This window comes from Oryctolagus cuniculus, chromosome X, assembly GCF_051225735.1.
Source record: "Oryctolagus cuniculus isolate XC-2025 breed Fujian yellow rabbit chromosome X, ASM5122573v1, whole genome shotgun sequence".
In the NCBI taxonomy this organism is placed as follows: Eukaryota; Metazoa; Chordata; class Mammalia; order Lagomorpha; family Leporidae; genus Oryctolagus; species Oryctolagus cuniculus.
The window spans coordinates 101,448,480-101,470,153 of NC_142888.1; the positions used below are offsets into that span (position 1 = coordinate 101,448,480).

The following is a 21,674-nucleotide window of genomic DNA, read 5'->3' on the forward strand; positions in this document are numbered from 1 at the left end:
TCCTTTTGCCATTGGTTCACCCTCCAATGGCCACCGCGGCCGGCGCGCTGCGGCTGGCGCACTGTGCTGATCTGGTGGTAGGAGCCAGGTACTTATCCTGGTCTCCCATGGGGTGCAGGGCCCAAGCACCTGGGCCATCCTCCACTGCACTCCCGGGCCACAGCAGAGAGCTGGCCTGGAAGAGGGGCAACCAGGACAGAATCCGGCACCCCGACCGGGACTAGAACCCGGTGTGCCGGTGCCGCAAGGCGGAGGGTTAGCCTAGTGAGCCGCAGCGCCGGCCCACCTTCTTTTTATTTTTAAACTACTATTTTTTTAGGCAATCTTTTCAGTATCCTTTATAAAGTACCTTGTTTGCATTTCCTCCAAACATTACTTTCTGTACAGAAAAACTTACTATGAATAAAGCTACTACCATCTTTTACGGTAGTTTTTTTATTCTAAACAAATTTTCAATAAATCATCATTTGACCTCCAGAATAAGTAACCCCATAGCTATTTAGTCTTGTATGTATTGATTATTATTTTTACTCAAAGATGGCAGTTTCTAAAGAAATGCTAAAATTTGGAAGTAGAAAATATTGTATGAATTTTAAATATTCAAGTTGAAAGTATGAAGAGTTTTAACATATCTTCTCTTATTTCTCTAGCAAGGTGAGGTAAGACTGAAATGTCTTACTGCGCTACAAGGACTTTATTATAACAAAGAGCTTAATTCCAAACTGGAACTTTTTACCAGTCGATTCAAGGTTAGTATTGCTTTAAACATATTTAAAAATTACCTGTAATTTGAAAATATTTTCCTCTTACTTTCCTTTTAAAAATATTTTACTTCTTTTGGCCATAGGATAGAATTGTGTCTATGACCCTTGACAAAGAATATGATGTTGCAGTGCAAGCAATAAAATTACTCACTCTTGTTTTACAGTAAGTATGTATTTGTTGCATAATACAAATGTGAAAAATCTGAAATATACATGAGAATACTTTGTTCTAACTCATCTAGGCTTAAATTTTAACAGTTAGGTCATGAGGTCTTACAGCTAAAAGTTTAATTACTTCCTATAAAGTTAAGGAAACAGATGAATTTGGAATTATTCAACCCGTGAGATTCTGAGCTAGAAATTCATGTGTTCCCATTCTCTTGCCTATTTTTTCTTCCTATTTTGCTATTTTTGATTTTATTGAAATAGTTACACATTTAAGTATATTAAAAATGTGCTCATAAGATTTTGTAACACTTTTATAACATGAGCATTTACTGAAACTTCTCTTTTAACTCTTCTCATGGTCCCTTGTAAATATTTATAATTTTAGAAATACTCTATGTTAATAGGTAATAGTGATACTATTCATATTTTCCCACTTAAAAATTGTGGTGAAATACATATAATACAAAATTTACTGTTTAAAAAATGTTTATATGTATGTTCTATGATTCACATTTTTGTAACCATCATTATTGTCTATCTCCAGAACTTTTTCATCGTTGCATACTGAAACTGTACTCATTAAACACTAATTCCCCATTTACCCACTTTCCTCAGACCCTGGTAACCACTGTTCTTTCTGACTGCTTATTCTAGATATTTATATATGTGGAATCATCCATGTTTGTCCTGTTGTGTTTGTCTTATTTTACTTAACATATCTTTAATGCTTATCCATATTATAGCATGTATTAGAATTCTATTGCTTTTTGTGGCTGAATATTTTGTTGTATATATTTATCACATTATGTCTACCCATTGATAAAATATTTGGGCTGTTTTCACCTTTTGGCCATTGGAAGTAACGCATCTGTGAACCTAGGTGTGCAAGTCCCTCCTTTCAGTTCTTGTATGTTTACCCAGAAGTGACATTGTCAAATTATATGGTATTTGTTTAATTTCCTTGAAGACACACCAGTATTGTTTTATATAATAGTCATTCCAAAGTACATTCCCACCAGGAATTTACAAGATTTCTTGTTTCTCCTTAACTGATCATTGTTGTTTTCTATTTTTTATTTAAAAATTTTAATTAGTTAACTAGGCAGAAAGAGATTGAGAGAGAGAGAGAGAGAGAGCGCGAGAGCATGCTCCCCCCATTCACTGGTTCAGTCCCCAGATGCCTGTAAATGTTGATACTTGTGGAAGGAACCATAGAACTTGGGCTATCACCACTGCCTCTGTTAACAGAAAACTGGAGACAGGAGCTAGAGCTGAGTATCAGGCCCAGGTTCTCATGTGAGGTACAAGTATCTTATCCAGTGGCTTAACCAGAGTCCTAACCATTGGGGCAAACACCCACCATGGTTTTGATTATTTTACAAAGATCTGTGTATTTTATTTTATTTTATTTTATTTTATCTTATCTTACCTTATCTTTTTAAAGATCTATTTATTTACTTGAAAGTCAGAGTTACACAGAGAGAAAAGGAGAGGCAGAGAGAGAGAGGTCTTCCATCCACTGGTTCACTCCTCAGTTGGCTGCAATGGCCAGAACTGTGCTGATCCAAATCCAGGAGCCAGGAGCTTCTTCTGAGTCTCCCACGTGGGTACAGGGGCCCAAGGACTTGGGCCATCTTCTACTGCTTTCCCAGACCATAGCAGAGAGCTGGATTGGAAGTGGAGCAGCCGGGACTTGAACTGGTGCCCATATGGGATGTTGGCACTGCAGGTGGTGGCTTTACCCACTACACTGTAGTGCCGGTCCCTGTTTTGTGTATTTTAAAGGCAAAGTGACAGAGAGCTCCTTTCTACTGGTTTGCTTTCCAAATGCCCACAGTGACCAGGACTTGGGTCTGGGCTGGGCGGAGGCTCAGAGTTAGGAAGCCAGTCAAATATCCCATTTTTGTGCTGGGAACTCAACTGTTTGAGCCATCACTCTGTGCCTTCCAGGATGCGTATTAGCAGGAAGCTGCAATCTGAAGTTGAGCCGGGACTGAAATCTAGGCAGTATGATATGTGATACCAGAGTCTAAAGCAGACACTTAATGTTAAACCGAAAGCCTGCCTCCATGAAATTTCCTTTTTAAAGATTTGATTATTTAGTTCAAAGATAGTTACAAGAGAGAAAGGGAGAGGCAGCAGGAAAGATCATCCATCTGCTGGTTCACTCCTCAAATGGCCACAATGGCCATGGCTGAAGCCAGGAGACTGGGACTCCACCTGGGACTCACACGTGGGTGGCACGGGCCCAAGTACTTGGACCATTGTCAGCTGCCCTCTCAGGTGTATTAGCATTAACCAGGAGCTTCATTTGGGTCAGCTTCCTGTGGCACAACACTGCCCCTCTTTAATTGTCACTGACGGGAGTATAAATTTGTGTAAGCCCCTTAGAGAAAAACTTGGTGATACCTATCAAAATTTGACATGTTTACAGTTTGTATTTTTTATAATACCACACTTTTGAAAACAATTGATGTTTATCAATAGAAGGAGAATTTATTTAATACAGCATTCTTGTGATGGTGGTGATAATTTCCTTATTTGCTTGAAAAACAATATTACAGTGATTAACAGTGATTAAAAAGTATAGCTCTGGGGGCCTGGCACCGTGGCTCACTTGGTTAATCCTCCGCCTGCAGCACCGGCATCCTATATGGGCGCCGAGTTCTAGTCCCGGCTGCTCCTCTTCCAGTCCAGCTCTCTGCTGTGGCCCAGGAGGGTGGTGGAGGATGGCCCATGTGCTTGGGCCCCTGCACCCGTGTGGGAGACCAGGAGGAAGCACCTGGCTCCTGGCTTCGGATGGGTACAGCGTTGGCCGTAGCGGCCATTTGGGGGGTGAACCAATGGAAGGAAGACCTTTCTCTCTGTCTGTCTGTCTGTCTGTCTGTCTGTCTCTCTCTCTCTCTCTCTCTCTCTGCCTGTAATTCTACCTGTCAAATAAATAAAATCTTTAAAAAAAAAGTGTGGCTCTGGACATAATGATGTTTTCTAAGAATTTGTTTACCTGGTGGCTTTTTAATTTTAAGATTGATTGATTGATTTGAAAGGCGGAATTAGAAGCATCTTCCATTCACTGGTTCACTACCCAAATGGCTTGGCTAAAGCCAAGTGCCTAGATCTCCATCTGAGTCTCCCATGTGGGTGCAGGGGCCCAAGTGCATGGGCTATCTTCTGCTTTCCCAGGCACACTGGTAGGGAGCTTTTCAGAAGTATAGAGCAGCTGGAACTCAAACAGGTGACCCTATAATTTCTAATTACATGTTATAAAATATTGAAATAATTCACTGAAATAAATGTAAAACATAATGTCTTTCTACATATATTCTTGTAGTTTCTTGCTCCTTCCTCCATAGTACACCAAGGACATCTTTCCTTGTTATTTCTCATATTATTATTAAAGATAATAGACAAAGCCATTTATGTTTTTCTGCTATGTACACACATAATATTTAAAACTTGCTATGAATGTTCATTCTAAAAATGTTAAGACAAATGAACTAATACACACATACAATACCTTTACTGATTTGAGCCAGTATTTTTTTCTTTAGAAAGAAAAGACATAAATGGCTTTCTCCCCAAAAAGACAATATTATACATAGAATAAAATAAATCAAACTTTCAAAAGATTTATTTACTTATTTGAAAGAGTTATGGAGAGAGATCTTCCATCCTCTGGTTCACTCCGCAGATGACCACAACAGCTAGCATTGGGTCAGACCAACGCCAGGAGCTTCAACCAGATCTCGCACATGGGTGGCAGGGTCCCAAACACTTGGGACAACTTCCGCTGCTTTTCCCAGGCTATTAGCAGGGAGCTGGATCAGAAGTGGGGCAGCCGGGACATGAAACAATGCTCATATGCGATGCCAGCATCACAGGTGGTAGCGTTACCTGCTATGCCACAATGTCAGCCCCTAAATCAAAGTTTTGAAATTTGAATTTTGATAATTTCTTTTTTGTCAAAAAGAAATAATACATCATAAACATAAGACTTACATATAAACCTTTAGCACAGCGTAGAACTAGAAAGTGCTCTTTGACTTAATACCTTATGCTCTTAAGCTGTTCTCTTTGGTTGAAAGGTAAAAATCCAAGATTGTTTTAAATAAGAATAGAAACATATGAGGAAGGGAAGAGCTGCCAAGAGGCTTAGAACCCTGAATATTGTCCCAAGGAAGAAACACAAGACGTTTCACTCTGGGATTCTGTGGTTGATAGATTCCTATAATGGCTGATTTACCATGAAGATTTTATTAGACTTTTTAAAATAAAATACAATCAGGAAAATGATTGCTATAATTTAATGAGAATTTCCAATGATAGATTGCAATTAAAGATCTTTGGCACAGTTTTCATATTTTAATTATTTGGTAAAGCCTCTTGGATTGCCTAATATGGTTGTCAGTACATTGTGGATAAAGTATTCTGTCTTGGTTCAAGATAAGTATAGCACTAGCATATTTTAATGTTGTTATATTGTATTTTTCTTTAATATAACTGAAATACATTTATTTAAATTATTAACCTGTAACTGTGTGCTATTCTGCCCGTTTATTTATAATTTCATTATTTTGTGTTTAGTTTCCCTTTAGCATCCCTACCATGTTATTACCTTCAACATTTATATGTTTACATTCTATATTCACTGCTATCTTTGATTGTAATAAAGTACTCAGGTCTTGTTGGGATAACCTTTTACCAATAGATGATAATTAAGTAATGTTGATTTCTTATTTTAATACAAATTTGTGAAATGTATGGGCATGAATTTTGTACTTGCATAATTCTGTTCTTGCATATTTCTTTTTAGGAGTAGTGAAGAAGTTCTTACTGCAGAAGATTGTGAAAATGTATATCATCTGGTTTATTCAGCTCACCGGCCAGTAGCAGTAGCAGCTGGAGAATTTCTCTATAAAAAGTAACTCTATATTGCTGATAATCACTTTTTTTTAGATCTATTTATTTGTTTCAAAGGCAGAGTTACAGAGAGAGGGTAAGAAAGAGAGATGTATTAGCTTGTTTCTGGGACTGAGCAGGTCAAAACCAGGAGCCTGGAGCTCCATCTGGGTCTCCCACGTGAGTGTCTGGGGCACAAGGACTTGGGCCATCTTCTGTTGCTTTCCCAGGAGCATTAGCAGTGAGCTGTATTGGAAGTGGAACAGCTGATCTTGAACTGGCACTCATATGGGGTGTTAGTATTTCAGGACGTGGCTTAACCCACCACAACTCAATGTGCACCCTATCTGATCATCATTTTCTAAAATATACTTTCATAATAATTTATACTATATGTAAGTACACATAAACACAAGGGTATTCCAAAAAATTCATGGAAAATGGAATTGAAATTTTAAAAAGTCTTTGAGCTCGATTGGAAGTCGAGCAGCTGGGACTTGAACTGATGCCGTATGGGAGGCTGGTGCTGCAGATGGTGTCTCAACCTGCTGCACCACAGTGCCAGCCCTGAAAATAGTTATGAAATTAACCATGCATGGATTTCAGAGATACTTTGTACTCAGATAAACTCATTTTAATTCCACATTTTCAATAATTTCAAAAATTTTATTTTTATTTATTTGAAAGGCAGCGAGGCATACAGGCAGACAGAGATCTCTTATCCACTGGATAACTCCCTTAGTGCCCATAACAGCCAATGCTGGTCCAGGCTGTAGCCAGGAGCCAGGAACTACATAGAAGTCTCCCATATTTATGGTGGGGGCACAAATACTTGAGCCAGTTACCTAGCTCTCCTGGGGTGCCACCAGTATTAGCAGGAAGCTGTAATTATGAGTGGAGCTAGAAACTGAACTCACTGATATGCAATGATATTTGCTTTAACTGATGTGCCAAAAATGCCCATTTCCTATGAATCTTTCAGTGTGCTGTTGTTTGTATTTTTCTATAAAGCTTACATATTTATAACATTAAAATTGCTCAGTCTAATTGAAACTTCCATACTTTTTTTAAAAAAATATTTATTTGTTTTAAAGGCAGAATTAGAGAGAGTGCAAGAGAATCTTCTACCAGCTGGTTCACTCCCCAAATGGCCACAACAGCTGGGGCTGGGCTGGACGAAAACCAGTAACCAGATGCTTCTGGCTCTCCCAAGTGGTTGACAAGGGCTGAAATACTTGGTCCATTCTCTGCTGCTTTCCCAGGTGTATCACCAGGGAGCCAGATCAGAAATGGAGCGGCCAGGAATTGAACTGATGCCCTAACTGATGTCCCAGGTGGCATCCTAACTCTCGACATTACAGTGCCAGCCCCTGTTATTTTCTTTTACAGTTTAGATTTCTACTCTATTTCCTTTGATTTATTGAACTTATTTCTCTAAGAGTAAATATAACCGTGTCTTTTAACAGATACACTATATTAAACTTTTAGGATGATTCCTTCTAGTTGTTCATTCTTTTTATATATTTTCACTCCAAATATTGCAATATTTAGTCTTAGGCTTATTTTTCCTTTTTTCAGGATGTATTAGCTGTTCTGCTTCAAGTACTTACTATGGAAATTCTTAATTTTTGTCATGAGACTCCTAGGAATTCTTAATAGTGTGAATATGTGATCACAGAAAATATTCAGTGAATGTTATCTAGTGCTTTTTTCTATAAATTTGTTTTATGTATTTGCAAAGCAGAATTACAGAGAGAGAGGAAGAGACAAAGAGGTCTCCCATCTGCTGGTTCACTCCCCAAATGTCTGCAATGGCTGGGGATGGGCCAGGCCAAGACCAGGAGCAAGGAGCTTCTTCCAGGTCTTCCATGTGGGTGCAGGGGCACAATAACTTGGGCCATCTTCCACTGCTTTCCCAAGCACATTAGCAGGGAGCTAGATCAGAAGTGGAGCAGCCAGTACTCAGACTGGTGCACGTATGGGATGCTATGCCACAATACCTGCTATCTAATGGCTTTTAAAGACAACATTTTGAATAACATAGACTAAACTAATTTTGCCATGTGACTTTTTAATAAAATATCCATTTGGGGTGCTAGCCAGTGTTAGTTTTTTTTGGTTGTTTATTGGAAGTAGCCATGCTAGCCATAGTAAGAGCCTACTAGGTGGAGATAATTTTGTAATGATAGAAGGAAAAGATAGGCTTAATTGTATTTATTTATTTTAAATATTATTTGAATGGCAAAGGCTCAGAGCCAGGAGATCACTCCCTAAATGACCACAGCAAATAGATAGAAGCCAGAAGCATAGAACTGAGTTTGGTCTCTCACATGGGTACAGGGACTGAAATAATTGAGTTGTCACCATTTCTTCTCAGGCTGCACATTAGCTGGAAACTGGAAGTGAAAGCAGAGTCAGGAATTGAGCTGATGTAGGATGTAGGAATCCCAAGCAGTGTCTTAATTGCTGTGTCAAGTACCTGCCAGTATATGTGCAGTTTCAAAGAAAAATATATATCTTAGTTGTTTTTTTTTGTGCATAAATAATGTAGGTTCATTGTCGCTCCCCCTCTTCGCGGAGGAACGACACAGGACCCTGCGCTATTCTTTTGTCTGCTCGGCCCTTCCCGGGTTAGCTGCTGGTCCTTCCCGGGTTGGCTGCCAACCCCTCTACCTCCGTGGAGGGGCGGCCCCCCCTGCCACTTTCCCCGCTTCCGCGGAGGAGCGGCACACCGCCGGCCGGCTCTCTCGGGGGCTGCTCAGGTGTTCCTTCAGATGTTCCTGGTGCATGTTGTCTCTCTCCTCCTTTATAGTCCTCTTCCACCAATCCCAACTCTGCTACCCACACGCCGAGCACACTGCTCTCCTCCAATCAGGAGCAGGATCAGCTCCTGCAGCTTATCAAACTGATGAGGCAGCTGCGTAGAGGTTGTTTGGTCTCTCTCTCAGCGCCATATTGTGGGAGAGCAGATGCATAGAATAAGTCTTAATTCCAGTAACTTAGTCTAGTCTCAGTTGCTCCCCACAGTTCATCAATTACATTAAACATTTAGATTCATTTATTCTTAAATTTTTAAATTTATTTCTTTCCATTTCATTTGAATGGCAGAAAGATCGTCAATTTGCTAATTCAAGTGTGCACAATAGTTAGGCTATGTAGTCTGAGACCAGGAGGTTGGATCTCAATCCTGCTCTCACACATAGGTGGCAGAGACCTAAATACTTGCATCACGAACTACTGACTGTTTCTTGTGGTATGCATTGGCAAGAACCTGGAATTAGAAGCACAGGTGGGACTTGGACTCTAGAGCACTCCAATATCCCTTAATCCCAAGCAGCATGTTAACTGCTGCTCTAAACACATGCTTCTCTTGTTTATTTGAGAAGAGACAGACACAGAACAAGAAGGCTTCCATCCACTGGTTTATTCCCCAGATGCCCACAGTATCCAGGCCTGAGCCGGGCCAAAACCAGGAGACAGGAACTCAGCCCAGGTCTCCCACATGGGTGGCATTATCCCATGCTCAATTTCCCTTCATTCCTTTATTAGTTGCTTATTAGTTTTTTGATTAGGAAATATGTGTTTTGTTTTAATATAAATATTTCCTTTGTCATAGGCTCTTCAGTCGTAGAGATCCAGAGGAAGATGGAATGATGAAAAGAAGGGGAAGACAAGGTCCAAATGCCAACCTTGTTAAGACATTGGTTTTTTTCTTTCTTGAAAGTGAGGTTAGTTGTTATTTATTTTATACTTTTTTCTTGTATTTTTAAAAGATTTATTTATTTGTTTGAAAGGCAGAGTAGAGAGGGAGAGAGGGAAGGAGAGAAAGAACGAGTGAGAGAGATATCTTCCTTTTCCTGGTTCACTCCCCAAATTGCCCAAGGATCAGGCTTGGACTAGGCCAAAAGCAGGAGCTTGCAGCTCCATCCAGGTCTTCCACATGGGTACAGGAGCCCAAGGAATTGGGTCATCTTCTTCTGCTTTCCCAGGCACGTTACTGGGGAGCTAGATTGGAAATGGAGCAGCCAGGATTTCAGCCAGTGCCCATATGGGATCTGGTCTCTGGTCGTCTAGTCAGCCACAACATTGTCCCCTATTTTATACTTCTGTTCAAAAAATTCCAGAGACAGATTTAAAATTTAAAGTCTTTCAGGTGACACAGAAAATTTTGAATAGAACAGAGATTCACTCACTCCATATTGTTAAAAAATGGATTCTACCTTAGCAAGATTTTCAGATACTAGGATCTATGTATAATGATGATAACTCGAATTTTGGAATTTAAAAATTGTGGTGACCAGTTGGGCTACTTGCAATAATCTTGGCTTAGTAACCACACCTGAATTCCTGAGTAAAAAGGAGGGTAATTATTTCTTAGTTAACACTTAAGTATCCCATGTAAATTTCATCAGCCAGCACACTGTAAGTTCTTAACTGATACTAAAAATACTATTATTGTAGATGCATATTTATATCAGTTTCCTTGAAGTCGAAAAATCTACTTGATAAGTCGATTTTGAGAGGGTTCAGAACTCATTTTTGATATTCTATATTATGTATTCTTTCATTGTTACTATGGCCTTTTAGTTTAATTTTCTGATTGTGAGACAATCGTCATCTGAATATTGACTTCCTATCTACAACTTTGCTAAATAAATTTGTTTATTTTATTTTATTTTTTAAAGATTTATTTATTTATTTGAAAGAGTTACACAGAGAGAGAAGGAGAGGCAGAGAGAGAGAGAGAGGTCTTCTATCTATGGTTGGAGCTGCGCTGATCTGAAGCCAGGAGTCAGGAGCTTCTTCTGGGTCTCCCATGTGGGTGCAGGGGCCCAGGGACTTGGGTCATCTTCTACTGCTTTCCCAGGCCATAGCAGAGAGCTAGATCGGAAGTGGAGCAGCTGTGTCTCGAACTGGCGTCCATATGAGATACCAGCGCTTCAGGCCAGGGCATTAACCTGATGTGCCACAGTGCCGGCCCCAATTTGTTTATTTTATTGATTTTTAAATAGATTCCTTAGGATTTTCTAAAATATGCAGTCAGATCATTTACAGATACTCAACTGGAAATTTGCTGAATCCGTTCCAAAATTTATTTCATTTGTTTTTCTTATTTAACTGAGACCATCAGTAGAATGTTGAATAGAAATAGAAGTGACATTTTTGAATTGTTTAATTTTATGGTGTAAATGGCCACTATTTCAATACAAATTATGTTGTAAGGTATAGGTGTTATGTAGTTATTTATTAACAGGTTGAGGATGTTTCCTAAACCATCTTTTGCTGGTAGGTTCTTCCATGAATGGATTTTGAATTCTAAAAAATGCTTTCGCTGCATCCTTTAAGATGATTTTTTTTTTGAAGATTTATTTACTTATTTGAGAGGTAGAGTTACAGACAGAGAGGGATAGACTGACAGAAGGTTCTTCCATCCACTGGTTCACTCCCCAGATGGCTGCAACAGCCGGAGCTGGGCTGATCTGAAGCCAGGAATGAGAATCTTCTGGGTTTCCCCGGGGTGCAGAAGCCCAAGCACTTGGGCCATCTTCCACTGCCCTCCCAGGCCATAAGCAGAGAGCTGGATTGGAAGAGGAGCAGTGGGAACTTAAACTGGCCCCCATATTGGATGCTGTTGTTGCAGGCAGAGCCTTAGCCCACTCACTATGCCACAGTGCTGCCCCAAGATGATTCTTTTTCTTTTCCTTCTGTAAATTAATGAGTTTTTGAATGTTGAACCAACCCTAAATTCTTAGCAAAAACCCTACTCGGCCTTGATCCTTTATGTATGAAGGTACTTCAAAAAGTTCATGGAAAGTAGAATTGGGAGAATATTTCATTATCCATGAAGTTTTGAAGACTCTTCATATATGATTGATTTCAGTTTGCCAGCTTTTGAGGATATTCCTTCTATATTCATAAAGGATAATTGTTTATAATTTAACAAATATTTTAATGCCGTTAGCAGATTTGGGTATCATGGATATATTCATCTCATAAAATGAGCTGGGAAGCAATAGGGTCTTCACAGTGAGGAGAATGATTTGCTTATATATTGAATTGACAAGTAAATGTGTATTATGTTTTAATTAATCATTATCACTCCTATTCAGTTAAAATAAATGCATGTTATATTTAAGAATGCAATGTAGTTAATTACTGATACAATGTTAGATCCAAGTAAGCAGTCAGTATGTATATTATCTTTATGTGAAACAATTTTCATGTTATTATTTTTGTGATTATTGTGGGAAAATGTTTAGGGATGCTACCTGGTTTGCTTATCGACAGCTAAGGCAGTTTCTTCTCTGTCCTTTTTTCCATTTGACATAAAAACAAAGTAGGTGATTGTTTAAAATTTCAACAGCTTACCAACACAGCTTCTATTCTTTTGAGTTAAAGCCAGTATATTGTTTGACTATGAATACACTCCTCTTTTTAAATTTTAGTTACATGAGCATGCAGCCTACCTTGTGGATAGCATGTGGGACTGTGCTACGGAGCTGCTGAAAGACTGGGAATGTATGAATAGCTTGTTACTAGAGGAGCCACTTAGTGGAGAGGAAGGTAAGAATAATTACTTACGGTATTTTTATTGTTAACTTAGTTTTGCAAATAGATTTGGCTTATTTCATTCTTTTGTTGTTAAAATAACTGATAGAAGATCTTTCTGAATTCCTATATGTGAATATTATGCTACAAGGAAAGACAACAATTGTTAACACATTTTAAATAATTGAATTCATGTTTTCTTTTCTCAGATGTATAGATCAGTGGGGTACAGATTTGAAATGCTAAAGGGTTTTAGGAAGGTTTAACTTGTTTCTGTGATAAATAATGAGATTTTCTTTAGTACACTAGGTCAATCTGTTCACAGGCAGGGGAACTTGTTATGTAATAATTATAAGTGGCATTTAGGGAGAAGAAATAGGTTAACTCTTATTTTTAATTTTTTTCATAGCACTGACAGACAGGCAAGAGAGTGCTCTGATTGAAATAATGCTTTGTACTATTAGACAAGCAGCTGAATGTCATCCTCCTGTGGGAAGAGGGACAGGAAAAAGGGTATGTCAATGTATTTTCACTATTCTAAACTGATTTTTTTCTTTCCTTTGTGTCTCTTTAAAAAGTCCTATTTTAACCATAGGGTGAAAAATTTTGCAACTTACATTTGATTTTGCAGATGACTTTTTCTCAGAAACATACGTTAGAAGCAAATTAGTAATTAGCAAATTAGCATGAGCAATTTGAAGTATTTGAATTCTTTCCATAAGATATTTTACCACAGTAGATATAGTGATTAACAGTCACTGCCTTCATGAGTCTATGTAACACACCAGTTTAAAAAGGTGTTTCTGTATGTTTTCGTTTAGTTATGACTTCTACTTTTTCTTATGAAATTAAAATGAAGAAAAATACTCTTTAAATGTAGACATGCCTGTTTATCAGATGTCAGTGCATTATTGCAAGCCTCACATGTATTTGTATTTTACATGAACAATCCCACAGGCTTTCAAAGTATTTTGACTGTAAAGTGAAAAAAAATTTATATTGTGACCTAGTGTATATGTACAGTGTCTGTGTGTGCATGCGTATAACTGAAACAGAATTTCATCAGATATTAAAAACTTAATTCGTGATGCAACCAGTATATTTTTTCTTTTTCTGATATTTAAAAATTTTTGTTGTGTTGCTTTTTTCTAATTGCACATGGCAACTTACCTTTTTGAATTCATAATGCACAGCTTCTAGAATAACCTGAAAGGATGCTTAATGACTTTTTTTTTTAAGATTTATTTTATGTTATTTGAAATGCAGAGTCAGAGAGAGGGAGAAACAGGGAGATATTGTCTATCTGATGGTTTACTCTCAAAATGGCTACAATGGCCAGGGATGGGCCCAGCCGAAGCCAGGAGCCAGGAGCTTCATCCGGGTTTCCCATGTGGGTGCACTTGGGCCATCTTCTGCTGCTTTCCCAGGCGCATTAAGGGAGCTTGATGGGAAGTAAAACAGCTGGGACTGGATCTGGCACCCATATGTGATGCTGACATTATAGGCAGCTGCCTAACCCACTAGCCACAATGCTAGCCCCTCAATGATATTATTATATAAGCTACTAAACTACATTTCTTGTTCATTACTGCTTCTTTGATCCATAGATAGAATTGGTGAGTCTAATTAGGTATTGATTTTCCCTATGGGAATAATCAATGTTTTGTTGTTTTTTTCAGATGGTTTTGTTTTTTCATAATGTGTAAGTTATTTTCTTTTGTGTCACTTTTAGGGTTAGAGTTTTATAATACAAATTTTTTGCATCTATTACTTAAGACATTTTTATTGCTCATTTTGTATGTTTAATTGAAATTGGAGCACTTAACATTATTAATTGGCTTAACAAAGATATTTATAGAAATTTGTGTGACTTTAGGTGCTAACAGCAAAGGAGAAGAAAACCCAGTTGGATGACAGAACAAAAATCACTGAACTTTTTGCTGTGGCGCTTCCACAACTGCTAGCTAAAGTAAGTTTGTATCAACAACCTATTGTCAGGAAGAGATCTTTGGTTTCTTTTTAAATGCCTCAGAGAATAGATTACAGTGTTTACCTCTCATTTTTCTGATTTTTAACATGGTCTTTATATTTCAAAGTATTCTATAGATGCTGAGAAGGTGACTAACTTGTTGCAGTTGCCTCAATACTTTGATCTTGAAATATATACAACTGGACGATTAGAAAAGGTAAGTTTTTTTTCTGTGTATAGGGAACCTTGAAGTTTAATTTTTGGTTTGATTAATCCAATAATACTGTTTATATTTTTACAAAATGTTTTTATAAAAACCTATTTTATATGTCTTTAATATATTATATTAGTTGAATTTAGGGAGGATTACCTTTGTGTAATACCCACAGCAATATCTTGTTTCCTAGCCATTATGTGACTATCACTCCTCATTTATGGAAATTTGGGTTTGAGTAATTGGATATGACCAAAAAACAAAAGCATCTGATATTCATTGAACACTTTTTAAAAAGATTTATTTATTTATTTGAAAGTCAGAGTTATAAAGAGGCGGAGAGAAAGAGAGAGAGAGAGAGAGAGAGGTCCTCCATCAGCTGGTTCACTCCCCAAATGGCTGTAATGGCTGGAGCTAAGCCAATCCGAAGCCAGGAGCTTCTTCGGGGTCTTCTCACGTGGGTGCAAGGGCCCAAGCACTTGGGCCATCTTCTACTGCTTTCCCAGGCTATAGCAGAGAGCTGGATTGGAAGTAGAACAGCCAGATCTCAAACTGGTGCCAATATGGGATGCCACCATTGCAGGTGGCAGCTTTACCTGCTACGCCACGACGCCGGCCCCATCATTGAACAGTTTTAATGGTTTTATGCTCTTTATGTACATATATATGTTAATTAGCATCTTTACTATTTGTGAGATAGATAATATTTTCCCATTTAAGACTGAGGAAAAAAATATGAGTAGATCAGTGGGTTCACTCACCATGACTAGAAAAGACATCTTAAAATGTACGCACTGTGGCCGGCGCCACGGCTCACTAGGCTAATCCTCCGCCTAGCGGCGCCGGCACACCAGATTCTGTCCCGGTTGCCCCTCTTCCAGGCCAGCTCTCTGCTGTGGCCAGGGAGTGCAGTGGAGGATGGCCCAAGTACTTGGGCCCTGCACCCCATGGGAGACGAGGAGAAGCACCTGGCTCCTGCTATCGGATCAGTGCGGTGCGCCGGCTGCAGCGGCCATTGTGGGGTGAACCAACGGCAAAAGGAAGACCTTTCTCTCTCTCTCTCTCTCTCTCACTGTCCACTCTGCCTGTCAAAAAAAAAAAAAATGTACGCACTGCATTGTAGAGTTAGTATACTTGAAAATTTTCACTCTGCTATTTTAGTTACTTTTTTTCTGTTACGTATGCCTTAGTTTTAATGAAAATATTTTACTTTATAGCATTTGGATGCCTTATTGCGACAGATCCGGAATATTGTAGAGAAGCACACAGATACAGATGTTTTGGAGGCATGTTCTAAAACTTACCATGCACTCTGTAATGAAGAATTCACAATCTTCAACAGAGTAGATATTTCAAGAAGTCAACTGATTGATGAATTAGCAGATAAATTTAACCGTCTTCTTGAAGATTTTCTCCAAGAGGTATATAAGTATTTTGTCAACCACCACCACCCCTCCCCCCTCCCGTCTATTTAGTTACTCAGATATTATTCCTAGCAGTACGTTGAAAAGATATTCAGGCTTTTCATTCTGTGACTTGTCAGGCTATTCCTGCTCTACCAAGATAGAAAAATGCTAAGAATCTGAACTAAGAGAAAGTGAAAGAGAACCACTACTCCTCTAACCATCTCCCCTTTTTTAAATTTAAAGAAATGATCTGGGCATTTTCCTGTTATGGAATAATAGGCTGTTAATGGAACAGAAAACTAAAACTAGGACTGAGACCAGATAGCCTAAAAGAAGTAGGGCATTATTTTTAGTGTTTTGGCAGTGTTGGTGAGGACAGACCATTAAGGCCTTTGATACTGTTAAAGCTCTAATGAATTGCTATCATAGCTACTATTGGTTTACGCATTTCCTTTGTTCTATTGGATTTTATTTCCAAAGAGTCTTAGTGACTACCACTTACATACACTTGTACTTTAATTGTGACTATTGCCTTTCCTGGAAATACATATTTACATTTTAATTTATTTTAGTAATATAAAAAAGTTATAATTGTCAAATTAAAGCCTTTAGTCATTTTTATACCGCTTCTATAAAAAATACTGGATTTATGATATTTAATTTCCCTGTTTTGTCAATTATTTAGCTTTTTTTCGTAGCATTATTCCAAACCTGTTAAGTTTTACTAATTGGGGTTTTGTGCAAATATGTTGCTGTTCAATTCCTACATTCTTAGTTAAAAATTTTAATGGCTCTAATCTTGGCTGAATATAGTTGTGATTATGACTAGTTAATTTGAAATCAGGTAGTTGTTTATAAATGAAAGTTAATTACTTTGTAGAAAAATTAAAGTTTAAGAGCAAGTAACCTTTTTTTGAGAGATCTGGAGTTCAGTGGTGTTTATACAATTTTATGTTTCATTTACTAAAGCTTGTAAAATTTTCCAAAACTTAAGTTATTCTAAATTTTAAAGTTTGTTAACATATGTTGATATTTAGAAAGGACTAGAATATCTAGTAATAATAAGTCATTATTTAAATGGTTTTTTTTCTTGTTTACTTGTCTGATACATCTTTCTCATAATTACCATAAATATGTACTTAGGTTTTATTTTTTAGATATTGTCTTTTGTGCTCTTTTTGCTTTTTATCTAATCTATTTTTCTTTATTGTGCTTCTGTTACTGTGAAGTATTTGTTATCTTCATAGTTTTTATTGGTTACTTAATGGCAAAAGAGAGAAGAATGTCATTCCATTTTCCCTCTTATTTATAATGTACCTTTGAGAACAAGCTTGTATTGACTATTACCGCAACCAAAATTGCCTTAAATTTGGCCAGATTGAGGTATTACATGAGAAAGCTAATTTGTATTTTTTGGTATATTATTAATTAAGCTGTTACTACCATTTCAATAGACTAATATTTTTCAGTTTAGCTGTTCTTAATATATATTTAATATTCATAGGGTGAAGAACCTGATGAAGATGATGCATATCAGGTATTATCAACATTGAAGAGGATCACTGCATTTCATAAGTAAGTCAAATCTTTAAAGTTTTCGATTTCTTCAAATTCAAAATCCACTTGTGCATTTTATTGGTGATAATGTTATCAAATTCTTGGCCAAATTTGGTCATCTTTTCAGAAAAATTACTTGATTAAGTTATGGTTTTAGTTTAGAGGTGACTTATAAATTATCATCTAACATATTTGTTAATTTACATTTGTGTTTTATTGTGGCAGCATGTTAATAACTTCGCTGTATTTACTTTAGTAGCATGCTGTTAACCCTGAAGTCTAAAACACTGTGATTAGGTTTAGCTTTTTAATATATCTTAATTCTCTTTTACAGTGCGCATGATCTTTCAAAGTGGGATTTGTTTGCTTGTAATTACAAACTCTTGAAAACCGGAATTGAAAATGGAGACATGCCTGAGCAGGTTTTTATTTGTTTTCAAGTTGCATATTTAACTTTGAGAATGAAGTCGTATGACTTGAACTTTAAGTATATTCTGTTGGTTCTCTTTACAGATTGTTATTCACGCATTGCAGTGTACACACTATGTAATTCTTTGGCAGCTTGCTAAGATAACTGAAAGTAGCTCTACAAAGGTTTGTGCTGGTTTAGTAGTATATTTATCGTATTAAATATAAATATAGTTAGTTTTCAGCAAACTTTAGGAAGACCAGTTGTTTCAATGAAGTCTTTCTTGATTATAATCTATTTATGAATATGTACCATTAAAAAACTCTCCTTTGTAGTTTGATAGATATTCAATGAAAGCATTAACCTGGTTTGTTTCAATATATGGTTTAAATTAAGAATTGTTTACATTTGAATGTAGCATAATTTATGGCTTTCCCTGTTGTCAAAATGGCTGAGAGAGTTAAAAAAATTTTTTTACATGTTTATTTATTTGAAAAGCAGAGTTACAGAGAGATCTGGTTTACTCCCCAAATGGCATTAACAGCCTGGGCTGGGTCAACCCAAAGCCAGGAGGCAGGGGCTTCATCCTAATCTCCCACATGGGTGGTAGGGACCCAAATACTTGGGGCACGCACATCAGCAGGGAGCTGGACCAGAACTAGGGTAGACAGCATGTGAACCAGCACTCATATGGGATGCCACAATTGTAGGCGGCAGCTTTACGCATTGCCATGCAACACCAGCTCCAAGATAGGTTTTGTAAATTATGACTAATAATCTTTGAAGCAGACGTGGCTATTTTTTTTGACTAAGAAAGAGAAACAGAGAGAGACATCTTTCATCTGCAGGTTCACTCCCCAAGTGCTGCAACATCCAGGACTAGGCAAAGCCAACACCAGGAGCCAGAAACTCCATCTGGGTTTCCCATGTGAGTGGCAGGTTCTCAAGTACTTGGGCTATCACCTGCTGCTTCTCAGCATAGTGTTAGCAGAAAGCCGGATGGAAAGTTGGATAGCCAGGACTCCAAAACAGACACTCCAATATGGAATGCCAGTATATGGAGGCTTAACATGCTGTACTATGATACCTATTCCCACTGCTATTGAAGAACATAAAATGAAGATAACAAGCCTACTTGGCCTAGTTCTTTGTATTCCCTATTATTATTAATAATAAAGAGATCTTGGAACATAAGTCTCCAACTATTTAGCCTTCTGAGCTAGTGGATTTATTAGATAACCTCGTGTAATTAAATTTTCTCATTCTGAAGGGCCTGTACCACTTAGTATATTATCAAATAATATATGTGATATTTTAGGGGTAGAATTTGGAAGAATTATGAAAAAGAAAAAAATTGGTCTAGTTTTAAATCAGATGTACAAGTTGCTTTATATAGTTCTATGTATGTGTCCATGGTAATATTTTATATAATTTAAAACATTTAAGGAAATACTGAATGAGATGTTTATACAGTGTTTTTAAATGTTCATGCTAATTTTTTTCAAGGAGGACTTACTTCGTTTAAAGAAACAGATGAGGGTATTTTGTCAGATATGTCAGCATTACCTGACCAACGTGAATACTACTGTAAAGGAACAGGTTAGTGATTACTATGGATATTATAAATAACCTTGATAAAATCTGAAGTAATATAGAAAATTTAAATGATATTGAGATCTTATATCTGCCTATATATGTCATGTTTTAAAAATATACTATTATATTGGTATATTGATTCATTTCACATGGAGTTTATAATTACATTATACACATCCCTCTTATTGTGGTTGTTCTGTGGTGTTTCTTCTCAACACACATAGTAAACAGATCCATACAAATTATAGGTGTATGAATTACAGAAATCATTCCTAAGTGCAACAAGTATAACAAGTTTACATCAAGGAGGGATGTTCCATAAGGTTTTGTCACCTGCGAGAATGTTATCAGATGTTGACATTCTTGCCCATCATGATCTTTATGTGGACTTTGTCTGAATTATAAATCTTTATTTTACAGAGAGAGGGAGAGAGAGATAGAGAGGTCTCCCATCTGCTGATTTACTCCTCAAGTGGCTGCAATGGCCGGGGCTGGGCCAGGCAGAAACCAGGATCCAGGAACTTCTGGGTCTCCCACATGGGAGCAGGGGCCCAAGGAGTTGGGCTATTTTTTGCTGCTTTCATAGGCACATTAGCCAGGAGCTGGATTGGAAGTGGAGTAGCTGGGACTCGAACTGGTACCTGTATAGGATGCTGGCATTGTTGGCAGAGGCTTAACCTGGTACACCACAATGCCAGCCCCTGAAATAAACTTTTTAATCTTTTTATTCCAAGTGTTGACCTTCCTATCCGATGATTTGATGCTGCTAACATTGATTCTGGAAAGGCTATTATTTGTTTTTATCCTGGCACTAACATGTTTAGTTCTAATTTCCTTATTGAGGATTAAGCTTTATTAGATACATGCTTTATAAGTTATAAACATTGCATAAGAAATATGAATATAGGATAGTTAACAATACTTAAGGTGAAACCAAGGTTTTCATGACCATTTTATATGGCTCAACCTTTGTTATTTTGGGGTAGAATCCCAGTAGTCCCCTTAAGAGCTATTTTTAGAAGTTGTAGTATGTTGGATATTTTAGTATTATTTTATTTCAGAGTATATTTACTTCTGTTCCAAGTAAGTTTTTCAAATATGCTGGCCCTTTTGTTTGACACTTAATCGTTAATTTATTTTGAATATCAATACTAATGTTAACAGAATTTAATTGGACTGCTTGCAGTTAAAATTTTTTATTCAGTGCCCAACTTTTTTTTTCCACCTTACTTTTTTTTCTTCTTTTTTTTTTGACAGGCAGAGTTAGACAGTGAGAGAGAGAGACAGAGAGAGTTAAAGACAGTGAGAGAGAGAGAGAGAGAAAGGTCTTCTTTCCATTGGTTCTCTCCCCAAATGGCTGCAATGGCTAGAGCTGTGCCTATCTGAAGCCAAGAGCTGGGTGCTTCCTCCCAGTCTTCCATGTGGGTTCAGGGACCCAAGCACTTGGGCCATCCTCTACTGCCCTCCCGGGCCACAGCAGAGACCTGGAATGGAAGAGGAGCAACCGGGACTAGAACCCGGGGTGCCAGTGCTGCAGGCAGAGGATTATCCTAGTGAGCCATGGCTCCGGCCTCCTCCTTACTTTTGTACCTCACATACAGAGATGTTCAAGCACACATAAATTAGAAGGTATTTAATGGCCAAAATGCAGTTACTAAATTTTGTGTTTTTCTTATAAAATATCTAAAGTATTTTGTCATAAGTATTACTTTGTTGAGTTCTCTTAAATTTTAAATATACATTTTAAAAAGGTTTTAATAAAGGGTGTGGAAATTTAATTTTAACCCTTGTAATGCAGATAAAAATATCTCTTATGATAAATTGTATTAATTATACCTTCTGTTTCAGTTTTCCTAATAACTTTCAGGAATATGTCCTGCTCAGTTCACTTTAGCAATCAGTTCATGTAAATATTAATATCACTATACTTAACACTTTCTATTTTTACTTTGTGTGTTGCAAGTTTTATAATCTGAAATAACCTGATAGATATAAATTACTACCATATTAGTAAAATGAGGAGAACAGACTGAAGGGGTAAAAATATAAAGAAACAAAAAAAAATGTAGTTCATTCTGAAAAGGCAAAAATATTACAAAGTCCTGCTTTGTACCCTGTATTATAAATTTTCTTGCATTAGGTT

General features: G+C 37.4%; 1 protein-coding gene across 18 annotated transcripts in view; it reads left to right on the forward strand.

The window, feature by feature from the left end:
* Window positions 1–21,674, forward strand: part of STAG2 (STAG2 cohesin complex component) — a 164,978-nt gene that overhangs the window by 95,235 nt on the left and 48,069 nt on the right. For all 18 annotated transcript variants that reach the window (XM_008273043.4, XM_051826895.2, XM_089323666.1 and 15 more), the window contains 13 exons: window positions 651–749; window positions 848–927; window positions 5,746–5,853; window positions 9,448–9,559; window positions 12,278–12,395; window positions 12,790–12,893; window positions 14,257–14,349; window positions 14,477–14,566; window positions 15,781–15,984; window positions 17,474–17,544; window positions 17,861–17,948; window positions 18,040–18,120; window positions 19,442–19,534. In XM_008273043.4, coding sequence (XP_008271265.1) covers window positions 651–749; window positions 848–927; window positions 5,746–5,853; window positions 9,448–9,559; window positions 12,278–12,395; window positions 12,790–12,893; window positions 14,257–14,349; window positions 14,477–14,566; window positions 15,781–15,984; window positions 17,474–17,544; window positions 17,861–17,948; window positions 18,040–18,120; window positions 19,442–19,534 — 1,341 coding nt within the window. The remainder of the gene's footprint in view (window positions 1–650; window positions 750–847; window positions 928–5,745; window positions 5,854–9,447; window positions 9,560–12,277; window positions 12,396–12,789; window positions 12,894–14,256; window positions 14,350–14,476; window positions 14,567–15,780; window positions 15,985–17,473; window positions 17,545–17,860; window positions 17,949–18,039; window positions 18,121–19,441; window positions 19,535–21,674) is intronic.